At 47.6% G+C, this 15,970-nt stretch overlaps 1 protein-coding gene across 3 annotated transcripts in view; it reads left to right on the plus strand.

Moving 5' to 3' along the window:
* Positions 1–15,970, plus strand: part of Slc31a2 (solute carrier family 31 member 2) — a 58,410-nt gene that overhangs the window by 34,592 nt on the left and 7,848 nt on the right. For 2 of the 3 annotated variants that reach the window (XM_076564317.1, XM_006979527.4), the window contains one exon: positions 4,615–4,698. Coding sequence is in view for 1 of the 3 variants with exons in the window: in XM_006979526.4 (XP_006979588.1) it covers positions 11,414–11,419 (6 nt within the window). In the remaining 2 variants the exon portion in view is untranslated. Of the gene's footprint in view, positions 1–4,614; positions 4,699–11,309; positions 11,420–15,970 lie in introns of those variants that run through there. The other variant, XM_006979526.4, reaches the window with a different exon arrangement.

Below are 15,970 nucleotides of genomic sequence, written 5' to 3' on the forward strand. Positions count from 1 at the left end.
GTCACTGTGTCTGACTGTGCCCAAAGTCACTGAGACCTCATGGCGCAGAGCCAGGCTCTGCTTTCCCCCTTTTCTCTGTGTCTCAAGGTGCACAGCGCTTGACGGTTTATCAGAGGTGAGATTTACACAGATTCCTCTTAGTTCGTCTTCACAGCATCTCCATGCAGGGGCCAGAGAATGGCTGTCACCATTCCATAAGATTTGCACCTCCATAAGAATTTGAGGACAGTTAACAATACCTGCCATATGTAGAGACAATATTCCTCTCATATAGCAATATTTCAAATAAAAATGTTAAGATAGCAATGTGCTGTGCCATACTTGAGGCCCAAGTATATATGGCCTTCCTCCTCTCCCAGGTGTAAACTTGCAATTTTCTTGGAATTTCAAAATTCCAAAATAAAACAACAATAATATTAACAAAAATATTAACTTTGAATACAGTAAAAATGTGTCTCCTTTTCCATATGCAAGCCTCATGACCTATAAGTTTGCCTTACTTTATTGTAATCCCATCCAGTGTACCTCAGAAACCACACTAGGACCCCATTTACTGAAAAAGAATAGAGGGGTCCCTTAGAGACCCTTCCAACACTGTAACTTCAGAACGACTAAACCATGTATTCGGTTACTGTTAAGACCCTTGTGCACAACTGTCTTAAGAAGCCCACACTTGGGCGTACACTATCTTTTCCCTAGGCACTTCTCTTTCTTGGCACCCACATGTAAGTCAATTTTAAAATTCCTTCTAAAGGGTCTAGAGAGATGGCTCAGTGGTTAAGAGCACTATCTGCTTTTCCAGAGGACCTGGGTTCGATTCCTAGCACCCACATGGTAGCTCACAACTGTCTACAACTCCTGTTCCAAAGGATCTAATGCTCTTTTCTGGTCCCACAGGCACTGTACGAAAGTGGTGCATGGACATGTATGCAAGCAAAACACCCATACACACATAACTGAAATAAATAAATCTTTTTTAAAATCTTAATAAACTTTAACTCTGCTTCACACTCGCTCATCTTGAAATGCTTTTCTATACCAAGGGCAAGAATCCTGGCTTTATCTGCGCAGAGTTCTGAAAAGAACTCTCTGGCTGTAGCTTCCTGTACAGGTGCCACTGGTCAGAGGGAATACTTGTCTCTTTGAGGAAGATGTTCAGAAAAGATTCTTTGCTTTTTTTTCTATTCAGTAACCTGATGTTGACTAACCACCTACTCTATGCCTGGTGATGCCAAGAGGCAGTAGATCTAGGATACATAAATAAATACTACAAAGGACTCAGGAATTGATGGGCAGCAGTGGCACATGCCTTTAATCCCAACACTCAGAAGGCGAAGTCAGGTGGATCTCTGAATTTGAGGCCAGCCTGATCTACAGTGCAAATGGTTGTAGAATACTATTTTAAGATGTGTTACATTTGTTTATGCTGTGGAACATTTGTTTAATGATGCAAAGATGTGTTGCACTCTTTTATGTTGCATTTGTTTAACTCTGTGAAGCTGTGTTACTTTGCCTGTCTGAAGTACCTGATGCTCTAATAAAGAGCTGAATGGCCAATAGTGAGGCAGGAGAAAGGATAGGTGGGGCTGGAAGGTACAGAGAAGGAATAGAAGGAGAAAAAGAGAAAGAGGGAGATCAAGGAGGAACAAGAGAACAAGGAGAGGAGGATGTCAGGGCCAGCCACACAGCCACACAGCCACACAGCCACACAGCCACCCAGCCACACAGCCACACAGCCTCACAGCCACACAGCCACACAGCCACACAGCCACCCAGCCACCCAGCCACGCAGCCACCCAGCCACCCAGCCACCCAGCCACGCAGCCACGCAGCCACGCAGCCACGCAGCCACACAGCCACACAGCCACACAGCCACAAGTCACAGAGTAAGAGAGAAAGTAAGATACACGGAAGTAAGAAAAGGAAGAAGCCCAGAAGCAAAAGGTAGATGGGATAATTTAAGAAAAGCTGGCTAGCAGTAAGCCAAACTAAGGTCGGCATTTATTAGTAAGGAAAGGTCTCTATGTGTGATTTATTTGGGAACTGGGTGGCAGGCACCCAAAAGAGCAAAAGAGTAAAAAACAACAGTAGTGAGTTCCAGGACAGCCAGGGCTACATAGAGAAACGATGTCTGGAAACAACAGTAACAAAAAAGGAACCCAGGAGTCAAGAATCACTAAGATGAGAATGAAAAAGAAGCACCTTTCAAAAAAGAATATCATTGGGCGCTGCAATGTCTTCCTGGAGAGTGAGGAAAAGCAATCATTGAAATGGGGTTCACAGACACAGATGCAGGCAGCATCTGTATTAAAGACTATTGGAGTCCAGCCCCTAATAGTCTCTTATCCAGGGTCCGGGGGAGAATCAATCAACTAGCTGAGAATCTATTCTTAAGGTTGGCAAATCAATCTACGCACACAAAGCTCTTTGGTCCATTCGCTTTAATCCATCATCCATCTCCAGCTTTATAGTTACATACCCACACAATCACAATCCTCCCCTCCACCCAGGTCACCCAGCCCAAATATCCTCAGGCAGTGATTGTCTGCCTTCCAGGGTCAAACGAAGGGGTGATATGAATCACATAGAGGGGCAGTAATTGTTAATTACCATTTGCAACCTAAAGGGGAAGTGACTAATGAATTAACTAAAGGCTAAATTCAGGTAATATCTAGGAAGAGGGATCTTATGTGCACAACTATAATCTTAAACGTGATTGGTAGAAAATGTTAAAAATCTATAAGTTGCTACATCAATGGGAGAAAATAAAACTGCCTTCTTTTTTCCTGTGGCTCCTATCTGTCCACGCTATCTGCCGTTTTTCTGCAGGGTGGGGGAAAGTATGCTCAGTTGTTAGGCAACCTGTGTACAGCTAGATGCCTCTGGTGATAGTTAAAGGGAGATCTGGAACTAGAGGTAAGATTTGGGAAAGGAGGAAGTTAAGCTTAATTGGCACATCTGCCAGGCCTTCTCAAATGGGTAGTCTGGATGCTTAAGTCTGTTCTTAGAGAGTACAGAGGTATCTCTGATAAGGCACTTTCCTCCGTCTGGGGATGGACCTGGCCAGATGCTGCCAATGATGATAATTACAGGGAGGCTTAAACTGGGGTTCTGGCTGAGCATATCTGTCAGTGCACAGATTATCTAAATATTCCTAGAAGTGGTTAGGTAAGGAGTTAGAGGTCTATAAAGTTAATAAGGCTGTAAGAAGGGAGGGTATGAGCTAAATTGTGTAAAGCTATTACTTGAGGTCCACCTGACCTAGGCAGTGTCTCCTTGTGGAATTTACCTTAAATCAGGAGACTTGCATGCGGACTGTTATTACTGCTAGTCCTTGAAAGTGGCTAAGGGAAATACCTGATTTCAGAGAAAGCCTTTCCTGAGGCTGTTCCCCAAATACCTTGAATGTGTATGTCCAGAGAGTGAGCAGTCCACACTGTTAGCCCTTCTTAGGGAAAAGTCAATTGGGAAAACTATGAAGGCACACATGATTTTCATAACAGAAGACAGCTGATACATAACAAGCCAAGTAACACCAAAAGCTTCTTGGAATTTGGCTTCCTCTGGAGGGATCAATCCCTCCAGGTAGTGACTTTGCCATAACCAGCTGAACTCTTGATATATTCCTGTGGCCTGCAGCACACTGAATGCAGGGAATGGCTTCTTTCACTGAACTGAAGTGTAATCCTTGCTTCTTGAGCACCTGGGCATGCCTCCTATGGAAGAGTGAGCCCTAAGAGAAAGTCTTCAGAACCAGAGCACTTGGGACCTGCTCTCTATCAGCGTGGGTGGCTCACAGTAAGCTACTTGTCCTAAAAAAAAAAAAAAAAAAAAAAAAAAAAAAAAAAAAGATGGAGGTCAGGGCTGGAGAGATCCAGCAAGAAAACTTGCTTAGCAATCATGAGGAATGGAATTCAGATCCCAAGATCCATATAAGAAGCTGAGCTTCCCACACACCTATAACCCAAGTTCAGGGGCAAGTGGAGACGAGAGGACTCCGGAACTTGCTGGCTTCCAGTCTGACTAAGATAACAGGAACCCTATGTTCAGGGAGAGACCCTGCCTCAAAGGAATAGGTGGACACTGATAGGTGAAGACACCTGACCTCTGAACAGGCTTTCAGATGCGCGCGCGCGCACACACACACACACACACACACACCATTCACCCCAGGTGGCTCATAACCCTTTTGTGCTGCAGTGGACCTGACAAGCCTCTTCTGGCCTCTGCAGGCTCTGTATTCACACGCACCCCCCCACCACCACCACATACACACATACACGTAATTATAAATAAAACACGGAAAAAGAACAAAAGTCAGCATGGTCTGCATCATTGCATCCATAGTAAAAAATAATTCACATGAAGTGGCTAACACAAAATTAGGTTCAAGTAAAGGTTCAATACTGTTAGACACTATCAGTGTGATCCTATACATGCCAGAGATTATGTCAGGCCCTGGTAATTCAAAAGTAAACTCCTGTGTTCTGGTAGCAGAGATAGACAAGTTCACAGGGCACTGTCAGAGGCTGGAAGTATGAACACAGAAACACATTTAGAGATTTCATATCATAAATTATCTTTAGTCTGCATTTCACTCACTTGTTCCTACAGGGGCCGGAGGAGGAAAAGCATCTTCTGCAGCCTCAGGAGAATAAACAGCCCAGGGTGGAGTAAGGCTTCCTGAGTCCCATTCAGGTAAGATGTTCCCTGTATTTAGCTCTCTGAAGGAAAGATTCCTGTGTTCTGGCTCCTTCTGGCTCTTTGTCTCTGATTCTCGCTTTCTAGAAACTGTTCTCTATGCCAGTGACTGGAGAGACTGTGTAAGCAACCACCTTGTCCGGTTCATGGGCTCAACTCATTTCTATGGAAGCCACTCCAGGACACTTCCTGGAAGCCGTGAACCCTACCTTCCTCTCTGTAAAACAGCAGGGTCTGCAGATGGAGACCACTGTAGAGGAGGCACCAAGAAATGGGAAGAGATCATTCAAGAGGCGACCAGACAGTAGAAACCCCGAAAGACTAGCTTAGAAAGACTCACTGCTGTCAATACTGCCTCTGACTGGAAGCAGTACCAGCCCTGAGCTCTGCCAAGTAGGGGCGAGGGGTGTGGGTTACCCATTAACCCTGAAGCAGTCGTGCCCTAAATTTGCCTCCCAGGGCTATCCCATGGCCAGATGAGCATGCCTGCTCAGTTCTCCTTTCCCGCTTCACTTGAAGTGCCGACCTCCAGACCCAAGTGTTTAGCCCTACCCACACCTGATTCCAGCGCTTACCTACATTCCGTGTTCACACATCAGCACACGCAAGTGCAAATGTACCATCTACTCTGATTCACAAACACCAAATCATAGACATGCACACACACGCACACTCACACTTGTTCACACCTGCTCCCACATATGCACACTCACGCACATCCTCACACCAGGTGGCATCTCACCCCTCTCTGCCAGTCTCCAAAAGGGAGATTTGGGCATGATTAGAAAGAATGTCTGGACCTCTGGATATCAAGTTAAAATTTTCTTCCATTCAATTACCAACTTCCAGGAGGTTCAGTGTTTTGCAGTCCCTGGGACCCAATGCCAGCAAGGTGTCTGCTGAGTGAATACAGTTTCATCTGTTATCAATGGGTTTTTCATATTTCCCTCTGAGATGCCACTATGTTTCAACTTCAGTTTGCACACATCCTTTATCAAGTTAAATAAAGTATTCCTTAATGTGAATCCCTTTTTAAAATGTTTATCTAGAGGTTAAGAACACTGGCTGGGGGCTGGAGAGATGGCTCAGAGGTTAAGAACACTGGTTGTTCTTCCAGAGGTCCTGAGTTCAATTCCCAGCACCCATATGGTGGCTCACAACCATCTGTAATGAGATCTGGCTCCCTCTTCTGGCCTGCAGGGATACATGCAAATAAAACACTGTATACATAATAAATAAATAAATCTTTAAAAAAAAAAAAAAAAGAACACTGGCTGCTCTTCCAGGGGACCCATGTTTGATTCCCAGCACCCACATGATGGCTCACAACTGTCTGTAACCCCAGTTCCAGGGGAGTCAACGCCCTCTTCTGGCTTCTGTGGGCACACAGCACACAATTGGCTTACAGACTTAGATGTCAGGAAAACACCCATATACACAAAATAAATTAAATTTTAAATTTTAAAACGAGAAGTGGGAGGAGGATGAAATGAAGAGGCTTATCTATCCAGGCCTGGTGGTATAGGCCTGCAATTTCAGCTACTCTGGAGTCGAAGGCAGAAAACCGTTAAGGACAGGACAGCCTGTGCTACAGAGTGAATTCAACGTCAGCCTGGGTAACCTCACGAGACCTTGTCTCAAATAAAAACATTAACAGTGCTTAGGGACATAGCTTAGTGGTTGAGTGCTCATCTGGCATGTAAGAGGGCCTGAGTTCATTCTCTAGAACTGAAGAAGAAAAAAAGCTGATCTGTGGGATTCTCAACCAAGAGTAAAAGGCACACGTTTAGAATGTAACCCAACAATAGTATGCTTACCTTTCATGGGCAGGGCCTAGGGTTGAACCCCCAGTGCCACAGAGGGAGGGAGGGAGGGAGGGAGGGAAGGAAGAAGGGAGGGAGGGAGAAAGAAAAGGCCCACACAGGACTATTTGTCTACCCCGCGCCCCAGGTTCTGAGCAGTTTCTGCAGACCGAGGTTGCTCAGTCATCACCTGTGAGTTTCTTGGGCCATCATTTAGCACCTGCAGTCCATCTTCCCTGCCCAGCAAGAGAGCTGTGGACTGTGACTAGAAAGTGGGCTCCTAGTTAGCATCATGCTAACCATGGCAGCCTTGGCCTGAGGCTCACTCAAGCGCCCACCTGACATCCCAGAGTTGGAGCTCATTCATGGGTGACCTGGAGTCCCTCGGGAGAACAACTCTTGCAGTCAGAGCTGGACCCGTGCCAGCGCCCCTCACCACACACACCTGCCTCACCCAGATGATTGCATCAGAGCCAGAGCTTTGTCTCTCGTCGCCTTCCTTCTTCTCAGACAGGGGAAAGGGGGTCTGTCTGCTCCGATGTGGGAGAGGGAAGGTCTCCCCACACGTCCCTCACCTAGCGCGTGAACTGCATGCAGCTGCTGTCTTTGAAAGGGAAAGGAATGATCATTGTTGTCGGCCACTTCATCTGGTTCAAATGGATACTCCCCACACCACTAGAGAACAGGTTTTCCCAGTCGTCCTCCAGCATCAAGCAATCGCTGGGGTCATGATACACTGGGAGCCCCACAGACACAGCAGACCATCCAAGGGTGCCAGCAAAACACTCCTCTTTGGACCTTTATAGGGTTTCTAGGGGTAAACAGTTTTTCTTAGCAAGCAGAGAAGAACCTGCTGTAGAGTACAATCTCCGTTCTCCAGCTGAAACCTGCCTTGACCCATCTTTCCCTGGGGTTGAGAACCAAAGTCCAGTTAGGCTCTGGTGGAGATGCTCAGGGACACGTTCTGGAGCCTGTGTGCCTCAGGGACTCTACATGGGGACAGAGCAGGAGCTGGCAGCTGCAGGAAAAAAAAATTCAGAATATTTTCCCATAAGAACTGGTAGTTCAGAGTAGATTCTTGATAAAGACTAGTTGTATCCACATACATGCATAGCAACATCTTTCATATTAACCAGAAGATGGGAACAACCCAGTGAACTGGCTGTAGGTGAATGAGTACAGCAATGGTCTGTGCATACAGTGGAATATTATGCAGCCTTCAAGGGTAAGGAAACTCAGATACCTGCTTCAACATGGAAGACATCACGCTAAGTGAAACAGGTCAGTCACAAAAGGGCAAATGCTGTGTACGGCTCCCTTTATTTGATAAAATCTGTGAAGTCACAAAGCTGGAACAGAACGTACAGTGGTAGTCACCAGGGACTGAGGGAAGGAAGGAATCATGAGTATAGAATTTCACTTTCATGAGACAGAATTCTGGGGATTGGCTACACAGCACTATAATTGTATTAACGCTCTGAATTCTGTACTCTGAAATGGTTAACATGATCAGTTTTATGGTATGTGTAGTGTGTGTGTGTGTGTGTGTGGTGAATGCATACATATTGTGAATGTATATCTGTGCATACATTTGGAGACCAAAGAAAGACATCAGATGTCCTGCTCTATCATTCACCACCTTGTTCCTTTGAGACAGGGTCTCTCACTGAATCTGCAGCTAGCCTGATGGCCAGAGAATGCCAGTGATCCTCCTGTTTCTGCTACTTATCACCCAGTGCTCGGTTACAGGCATGTTTGACTATGCCCAGTTTTTTACATGGTTTCTGGGAGTTTGAACTCATGTCTTCACTAAGGTTACCACTAAATCATCCCCTACAGACCCTATTACGTGTATTTTGCTATAATTTAATATTTACTTTATTTTTAAAGATGTTTATTTTATTTTAAATTATGTGAGCATGTGTGGTGGTATGTGTGGGTGTCTGGAAGCCAAGAGAGGAGGATATTGGTTCTTCTGGAGTTGGAATTACAGTTGTTAACTGCCTGACATGGGTCTTGGGAACCAAACCTAGATCCTCTGAAAGACCATCAGGCACTCTTAACCACCAAGCCATCTCTCCAGGTCCATACAATTTTATATTTTTCTTAATATTTTCCTTGAGACTGGGTCTTATGTAGCCAAGGATGATCTTGAACTTCTAGCGCTCCTGCTTCTACCCGCCATGTGCTGGGATTGGAGGTACATCATCATACTCGGTTTATGTGCTACTGGGGATTGAACGTAGGGCCCCATGCATGCTAAGCAAGCACACAAACCACTGAGCTACATCCCCTGCCTTTCCGTGATTTTTCAAAAGGGTGGTTGTGATCTGCGGCCGTTTGCTGGCTGAGACGTGGATAGCTCTGTTCTTCAGGCCAGTCTCTCCTACTGATAATGTTCAGTTTGAGCATCTGGCCTCAGAGCTTGGTGCAGCGCTGATGGGAACACTTGGAGTCTCCTGCTGCAGGACACAGGCATCGAGTCTTTGGAAGCTGCACTGGGCAACCTCAGGGTTGGTCTAAGAGGAGTCTGCAAGCACAGCGCAGGCAGAGAAAGGTGCTGTCCTACTTAACTCTGGCCTCCGCAATGAATGGATCCACAGAGAACTGACTTTCCCCAGCCACACAAAAGCAAAACAGTGTCTCTCTCAGCTCTCTGTAGGCCTGATGTTTGCTCTGGTTGAGCTGGAGGATTGTCCAGGCAGGAAGTAAGTTGCTCATGCTCTTGTATTTGACCCCTAAATCCCTGCTTCTGTAAGTAAGCCCAGTTAAACTCACTGGTTCAAGTTGGACTTGGTTGGAGTCATGTTTCTGGCCTGTTATTAGGGTTATATCAGGTGAAATGTGCGTTTGTTCTTGGCTCCCCAGGAAAGTCAGATGTCCAGCTGTAGTAGCATTGTGTACATGTGGCCTCTGTGAGTTCCTGTATTAAATCTTGGACAGGAATGGCTAGTCAGATTTCCCCACTGCTAGCTGACTCAGGACCAGCTCAGTGCCCAGTTAAAGGGCCCTTTGGCTCTCTTTGGGTGATGTCGTTTCTCCTGCCTAGGGTTTTGTCTCAGGCTCCAGGGATGTGCTGTGGGGAAAGGGATAAGGGAGTCCACGGGCTGTCCAAAAAGACTCTGGAAAGAATCCTGACATAGACCAAGGTGTGGGTAGCTCTGGTGTAATCTTAACACCTAGGATTCTGTGTCTGAGTCGGGTTCCTCTCCCTCGGGCCAGAGAAGGGGCAGCCACTGGTGGCTCAAAAGAAACCGGCAGCATAGGGTTAAGTGCTGTGACCGTAACATCCACAGGGAAGCTAGAACCGAGCGTGAAGGTCATCAGATTGTAACAAAGCCAAGGAAAACCTTCACATGAATGAGGCTATGTTGCTAATCCTTCGGTGAACAACAAGGGGAAGGGGCGTGCATTGGCACAAGAGCCTGCTTCTGTGCGGAGGTGCAAAGGTGTAAGAAAATGACCCCAGATCCCCAACTCCCTGCCCTGCTCAGATCTCCCTCCTGTGTCCGCCAGGGATGCTTTTCCTGAGGCTGCACAATCCTCCTTAGCTTTGGCCAGAAGCTGTGTGACCCTGAGCGATGGCTTAACCTTTTGCAGGTGGCTTGCTCTCACCGGGTGGAAATATTTGCTGTTAATGATGACAATGGTTTCTTCCATTTATCAAGCAAGGTTCCACTGGCAGGTTTAATGCTGAGAAGTCAACACGTGTTTTCATTTCAGCCTTTCAACACCTCTATGACATAGATTCTATTATTATTGTTTTAATCTTATCAGGAAGCTGAGCCTCTGATAGGTAAAGCTGTTTGTCTGAGGTCTCATGGCTAGTACTCCAGAACTCAGAATTCGAGCTGAGAGGGCAGACTCCAGTCTCAAGATCTCAGATAACCCTTGGTCAGAATTCTTGAAGGAGATTGTATGGGCAGATTAGTGGGCAAAGGATTACCAAGTGCCTTTAAGAACTTATATAAAAGATGGTTGGTGTTTGGAAAAGAAAGTTTTTAATAGTGTTAAAAGTGTGATATATTTATCCCCGATAAAACTAGGTCAATGAGATGAAAAGGCAGTACACAAAAATGGAAATACTAATGAGAGAAAAAGTTTATTAACCTAGTAATAAAACAAATACAAATATTTGTGAGGGGAGAATGAGAAGAGAGCGGTCTGCAAGCCGAAAACAGCCCTGGGAAGACATGGAACTGGTACCCTGATCTTGGACTGGGAACTGTGAGAAATAAATGTCCATGGTTTATAAGCCCTCATTCTGTGATAGTCTGTTAATGTAGCCCAAATGAACTAAGATTTTGTATTACCTACAAGGAGGACGAAAAATGTGTGCAATACAGAAACATAATCATAGTGAGCATGCACACAAGAAAGAAAATTACATCTGTGCACTGCACTGCTGATTGCTTATCAGATTGGAGAGATAAAGTGGCGACAGGCAAAGTCTGGCGTGTAATTGACTTAATGTACTCCCAATTTGTTGCTATTGTGTTCCTGGGATGAACAGTTTAATATTCCACTCAGCATATGTTAAGCTTCGCTAGGTGTCTGATCAAAAAGAAAAAAGTAATAAACATTTTTATGATAATTGCCGAGGCAAAGTGAATGGCAGGCGGCCGGGCTTGCTGCAGATTGCGGAGACCCCGTGTCAGAGCAGCCAGGACCCGGGGGTGGGGGGGGTGGGAGCGTAGGTTCCCCCGCGGCGGGGGGGGGGGGCGTGGCCTGGGCCGTGGCGTGGGGAGCGAGTGAGGACCACAACTCCCAGGCGCCCGCGCGCCGCCTCGCCCCTGCCACGTGATCCGCGCGGCCGGGGCGCGGTAGCAGCTGCAATCCAATCCTACTGAGTCGAGTCGGGAGCCGCGAGCGGACTGACGCGACCCGGGCGGCCGCCCAGTGCGCGCACCATGGCGGTGAGTTCTGCGACGCGCAGCGGAGGGGACGGAGGCGGCCGACTGTGCGGCACTCCCGGAGATCCCCGCAGCCCCTGGCACGGGGCTGCAGAGTCGGCGGGGGGATGTGTCCGCGGCGCTGTCACAGCTGGAGTAGGGCTGGGGGACGCCGCAGGTGAAGCTGGCTGTAGCTCTGGGAGTTCGTTTCTGTTTGTCCCTTCCTGACGGGAGTCAGTCTCTACAGCCAGGCCAGCCCCAGCTGGGACGCTGCAGATGGGTGCGGAGAGCGAGGACAGCTGTCCGCCCTCCCTTCCCGGGATCGACCCAGGTTTGGGACATTACAGAAGGTTTCCTCCGAGGGGAGGCCCGGCGGGGATCAGCGCAGCCCACGCGCGGGCGCGGGCACTGAGCACACACCCCCAGCTCAGTGCCCTGTCCTGGGCAGGCTCCTGGGTCTGCTTCTTTAAAACTAACCCAGTTACTTCCCCATCCTTCTTACCCTCGGGATCTGAAAGTGGCGTTTTCAACAGACGTCTTTTTCTGGCGAGGTTCCCCCTTGGATAGAGAATGACAGCTTGCAAGACTCGACTACTCTTTGAGGAAATCCTATCAGTTTCATCTCACAAAGGATGTCTCAGAATCTAAGACAGGAAACCTACACAGGCCGTTTGGTGGAGAGGCGCTCCACCTCCTGCGGATCCTCTAATATGGGAAATAGATGAGAACCCCTTGATAAAAGGTCCCCAGGCCGTCAACGGCAGCTTTCGTCTCTTCCTGAAGTGTCTGGTTAAAAAACGAAGGCACTTTTCTCTCTTTAACCCCAAATGAGGGAAAAGAAAACAAGCCCTGTGAACAGCTCTGTCTTTGGCCACGGTCCCTCCTCTGTGAGGTGCCGCCCTGCATACAGCAGATAAACTGCCAGAGACACAGATTTATCCCCAGTGGGAACACGGCTGGGGCCCTGCCCTTACATATCTCAGCACGAGACCTGCCAACCCAAAGCTTCCCCTAAGTCTGGGTGTGCTCATTTTGGATCCTCTTCTTGCACCAAAATACAGAAAGAGTGAGGCACCAGGGGTTTTGAACTTGGTAGGGAAGTGGACTCATTCCCTATGGGCACTGCAGTCTGGCCTCCCAGCTGCCGCCAGCTCCCCAACTGTCCCAGCCACTGGCCTCTCCTCCTACAGGTGGCTTTGTGCCCTCCCCCGGTGGCCCCCCTGCCTCCCTGCTTCTGCCTGCAGTCTCTCTGTTTTAATTATCTATTCTCCTGCTAAGCAGAGCGAATGCTGCCAGCCTCCTCTCATTCCTCTGCATCCTCGGAGGCTGTACATTCCTAGCATACACACACACACACACACACACACACAAAGGATGTTGTTGAGAGAAGCTTACTGTGTGTGGGTCTTTCTGTGGGCAGCAAAAGGTGTTGGCCTGGACCCAAGGATGATAGGATAAAATGAGCTGTGGAAACTCCCAGAGTGACTAACTTAGCTACTGGAGGCATTCATTCCATCCATACCCACTGCTGTACCAGCCTGACTGGGTGAAGGAGTGATGGGCACAGCCTCCACCTGCTAGAGACGGTGCCGGGGCCTCTCCGCAGTCTGAGGAAGGCAACCTCAGGATACACGGAGTTTTGCCCTGATGTTCCCTTCATCATAGTATTCTTTTGTGAGCATTTTCCCAGGTCATCAACTGTTCATTTTGAAATTCTGACAAGGTATCTCAGGATGGTAGAACTCAAAATGATTTTCCTATTTGGTACTATTTTAGCTTTTTATGTTTGCCAAGCACCACGTTCATTTTAGGAAGATAAAGTGCTCATCATTCAACATGATTTTGAAGGGACTACTTATTTTCCATATGGAAGCTGTTCCATAATTTACCTGACCAGGCCCAGCTAGCAGGCAGGGACGTGGTGGTTCAGACTATTTCCCCAGCCATACCCCTACAGATACTTGCCCCCAGAAGTACCCAGAGTGCTTATCAAACATGCTGCAATTTGAAGAGTAACTATGCTTTCTAGAAAGTCCTATGACTCTGAATGCATGGGCCCTTAAACAAAGGCCCGGTGAACAGTAGCTGGCAATAGCAGAGATGTTGGATTGGGGGAGATACTGGGTAGGTAGGAGCTGAACACAGTGCAAACCTGTGCAGGCCCTCAGAAGAAAAGGGCTGCTATTTAGTCAGATGATTTTACTCTCCTCTGGGTCTTCTGAAAGTCAGATGCCTATCAGAACCGAAAGGTATGTGTGCCACGTAGGACAGCCATCCCTGTTTCCAGGTCTGGTCTACAGGGTACAAGTCTGAACACGGGCAATAGAACACCCATGGGTGAGGCATTCCTCTCCACTCACAGAGACATACTCCGTTTTTGTTTTCTCTTGTCCTTTATTGTAGGAATTCCGAGTAGGAATGAAGCTCACAATGGGAGCCTGTCTGTACAAAGTTCACAGCGATCCGAGAAAGTGAAGCCAAACCAGGGGAAAAGGCTTCCTGGGTTCAGTTCCCATGTTACAGACAGACAGACTGAGCTCCAGCAGGAGCTTGCTGTGTGGCTTCAAGGTCCCAGCAGCAGAAGAAGGCAGATACAGGGTGTTCTGTGCACTAGGCTTTGCTCCTCTGTTCCAACTGTACCACGCTGAGTGAGCATCAGAGCCCTTTCCTCGAATGGGTCTCGTTAAGGTCACCTGGCTCTTCGCCTGGCTTCTGATTGACAGGTCTAAGGAGGCCAGGCACCTGCATTTTCAGGAAAGCTCTGGGGTCTTAAGGGAACATGATGTCCTTCACTAAGCGACCTGGGCCGTGTGGGACCTGTTGACGGATGCTACACTCAGCGGTTCACCGGCACTTCCCTGTGTGTGTGTGGAACCAGGATCGTGCACACCTGTCTGTGTTCCGCTCCGCAGCCTCCCTCTCACCTCTTCCCCCTCGCTTGCACCCTGTTTCTCAGCTGCAGTCCCTCAAGCACTGGCTTTTCTTGCCTGTCTTCACATACCATGATCTTGTTTGCTTCGTTTCTTTATCCTTAAAGGCCTGAGCACCAGCCCTGTGACTGCATGGAGGTCTTTTCTCCTGTGCTTTTCTCCTTTCCCAGCTTCTTCCCTTCTTTCCTCCCAGTGGGACTGCATCTCTGCTACCTTCACATCCTTTTTTGGAAGTGTTAAAACTAACAATCAAGGACTCAGTTGGCCGAGTGCGTGTCCAGCACACACAGAGTCACAGACCCCGGTGCCACAGACACTAAGTGTGCTGGTGCATTCTTGTGATCCCAGCACTCAGAAGGTGGAATTAGGAGGATCAGAAGTTCGGAATCATTCTCAAGTTCAAGGCCAGCCTGGGCTACACAAGACCCTGACTAAAACAAAACAAAATGGACTGGATAAATGGTTCAACAGTTAAGATCGTGTTCTGCTTTTGCAGAGAACCCAGTTTGGGTCCCAGAACCCATGTTATCCTTGGGTAGCTCAACTGCCTGTAACTCTAGCTCCAAGGGGAATCTGGTACCTTCTTCTGGCCTCTGTAGGCATTGCACTCACATTCAAAAACCTACACACAGACACACACTTAGATACATAATTAAAAATAAAAATATTTTTCCAGATAAGGTGTTTCATGCCTTAATAAAAGCACTTGGGAGGCAGAAGCAGGTGGATCTGGTATACATAGCAAGTTCAAATACATGGTGAGGTTCTCTCTCTCTCTCTCTCTCTCTCTCTCTCTCTCTCTCTCTCTCTCTCTCTCTCTCTCTCTCCCTCTCTCCCTCTCTCCCTCTCTCCCTCTCTCCCTCTCTCTCTCCCTCTCTCCCTCTCTCCCTCTCTCCCTCCCCCTCCATATATATGTACAAAACAAAACAAACAAACAAAAAGCATGCCCATGGGTTTTCTCCACAAATTAGGTTTGTTTTACCTTATGTCAAATGAGGGTCAGGTATGAAGACATGAGTTCTAGTCCTGATACTGCCACTACCTCACAGTGTAACCCTGGGCATGCCTTAACTTCCTCTTGGGCTTCCTTACAGGTTGTGTTGAGAGCACAGACTCTGAAACCAGTCTGCCTGGGCGAAAACCTGCTGGCCAGCATACCAACAGATAGGAGAAAAGATTAACACCCTCCCAAATTAGATTCTATCCAACAAGAAAAGGGGTGGGAAGGGACTCGGGATAGGGTTCTAGGGTCTGCCTTCTGGCAAGAAAGAGAGCGGTTGAGCTTTATTTTACCCGATTCCAGCTTCTCCGAGGCTTGATTACAGAATCATCTCTCAAAGTATGTCTTAGCAGCCTATGGTTCTCATGGAACCCTTTTGAGAAATATTCCTGTAGCTTTGACAAGATGTGGGAAAGAGGGCCCATTGACTCATCTCATATGAACGCTTCACACTTCTCCCAGCTTCCCTGGGCTGGTGCTGAGGCTCCAGAAAGCCCTTAGTTGACAGATCTGGTTTGCTCCCAATCTATTATCTTTTTGTTTTGCTTTGCTTTGTTTTGTTTTGTTTTGAGATGCTGGCTCACCTTACTCCAGGCTGACCTGTGTCTCAGTCACTGTCCTGCTGCTGTGAAGAGACACCATGAC

This window comes from Peromyscus maniculatus, chromosome 2, assembly GCF_049852395.1.
Source record: "Peromyscus maniculatus bairdii isolate BWxNUB_F1_BW_parent chromosome 2, HU_Pman_BW_mat_3.1, whole genome shotgun sequence".
Classification (NCBI taxonomy): domain Eukaryota; kingdom Metazoa; phylum Chordata; class Mammalia; order Rodentia; family Cricetidae; genus Peromyscus; species Peromyscus maniculatus.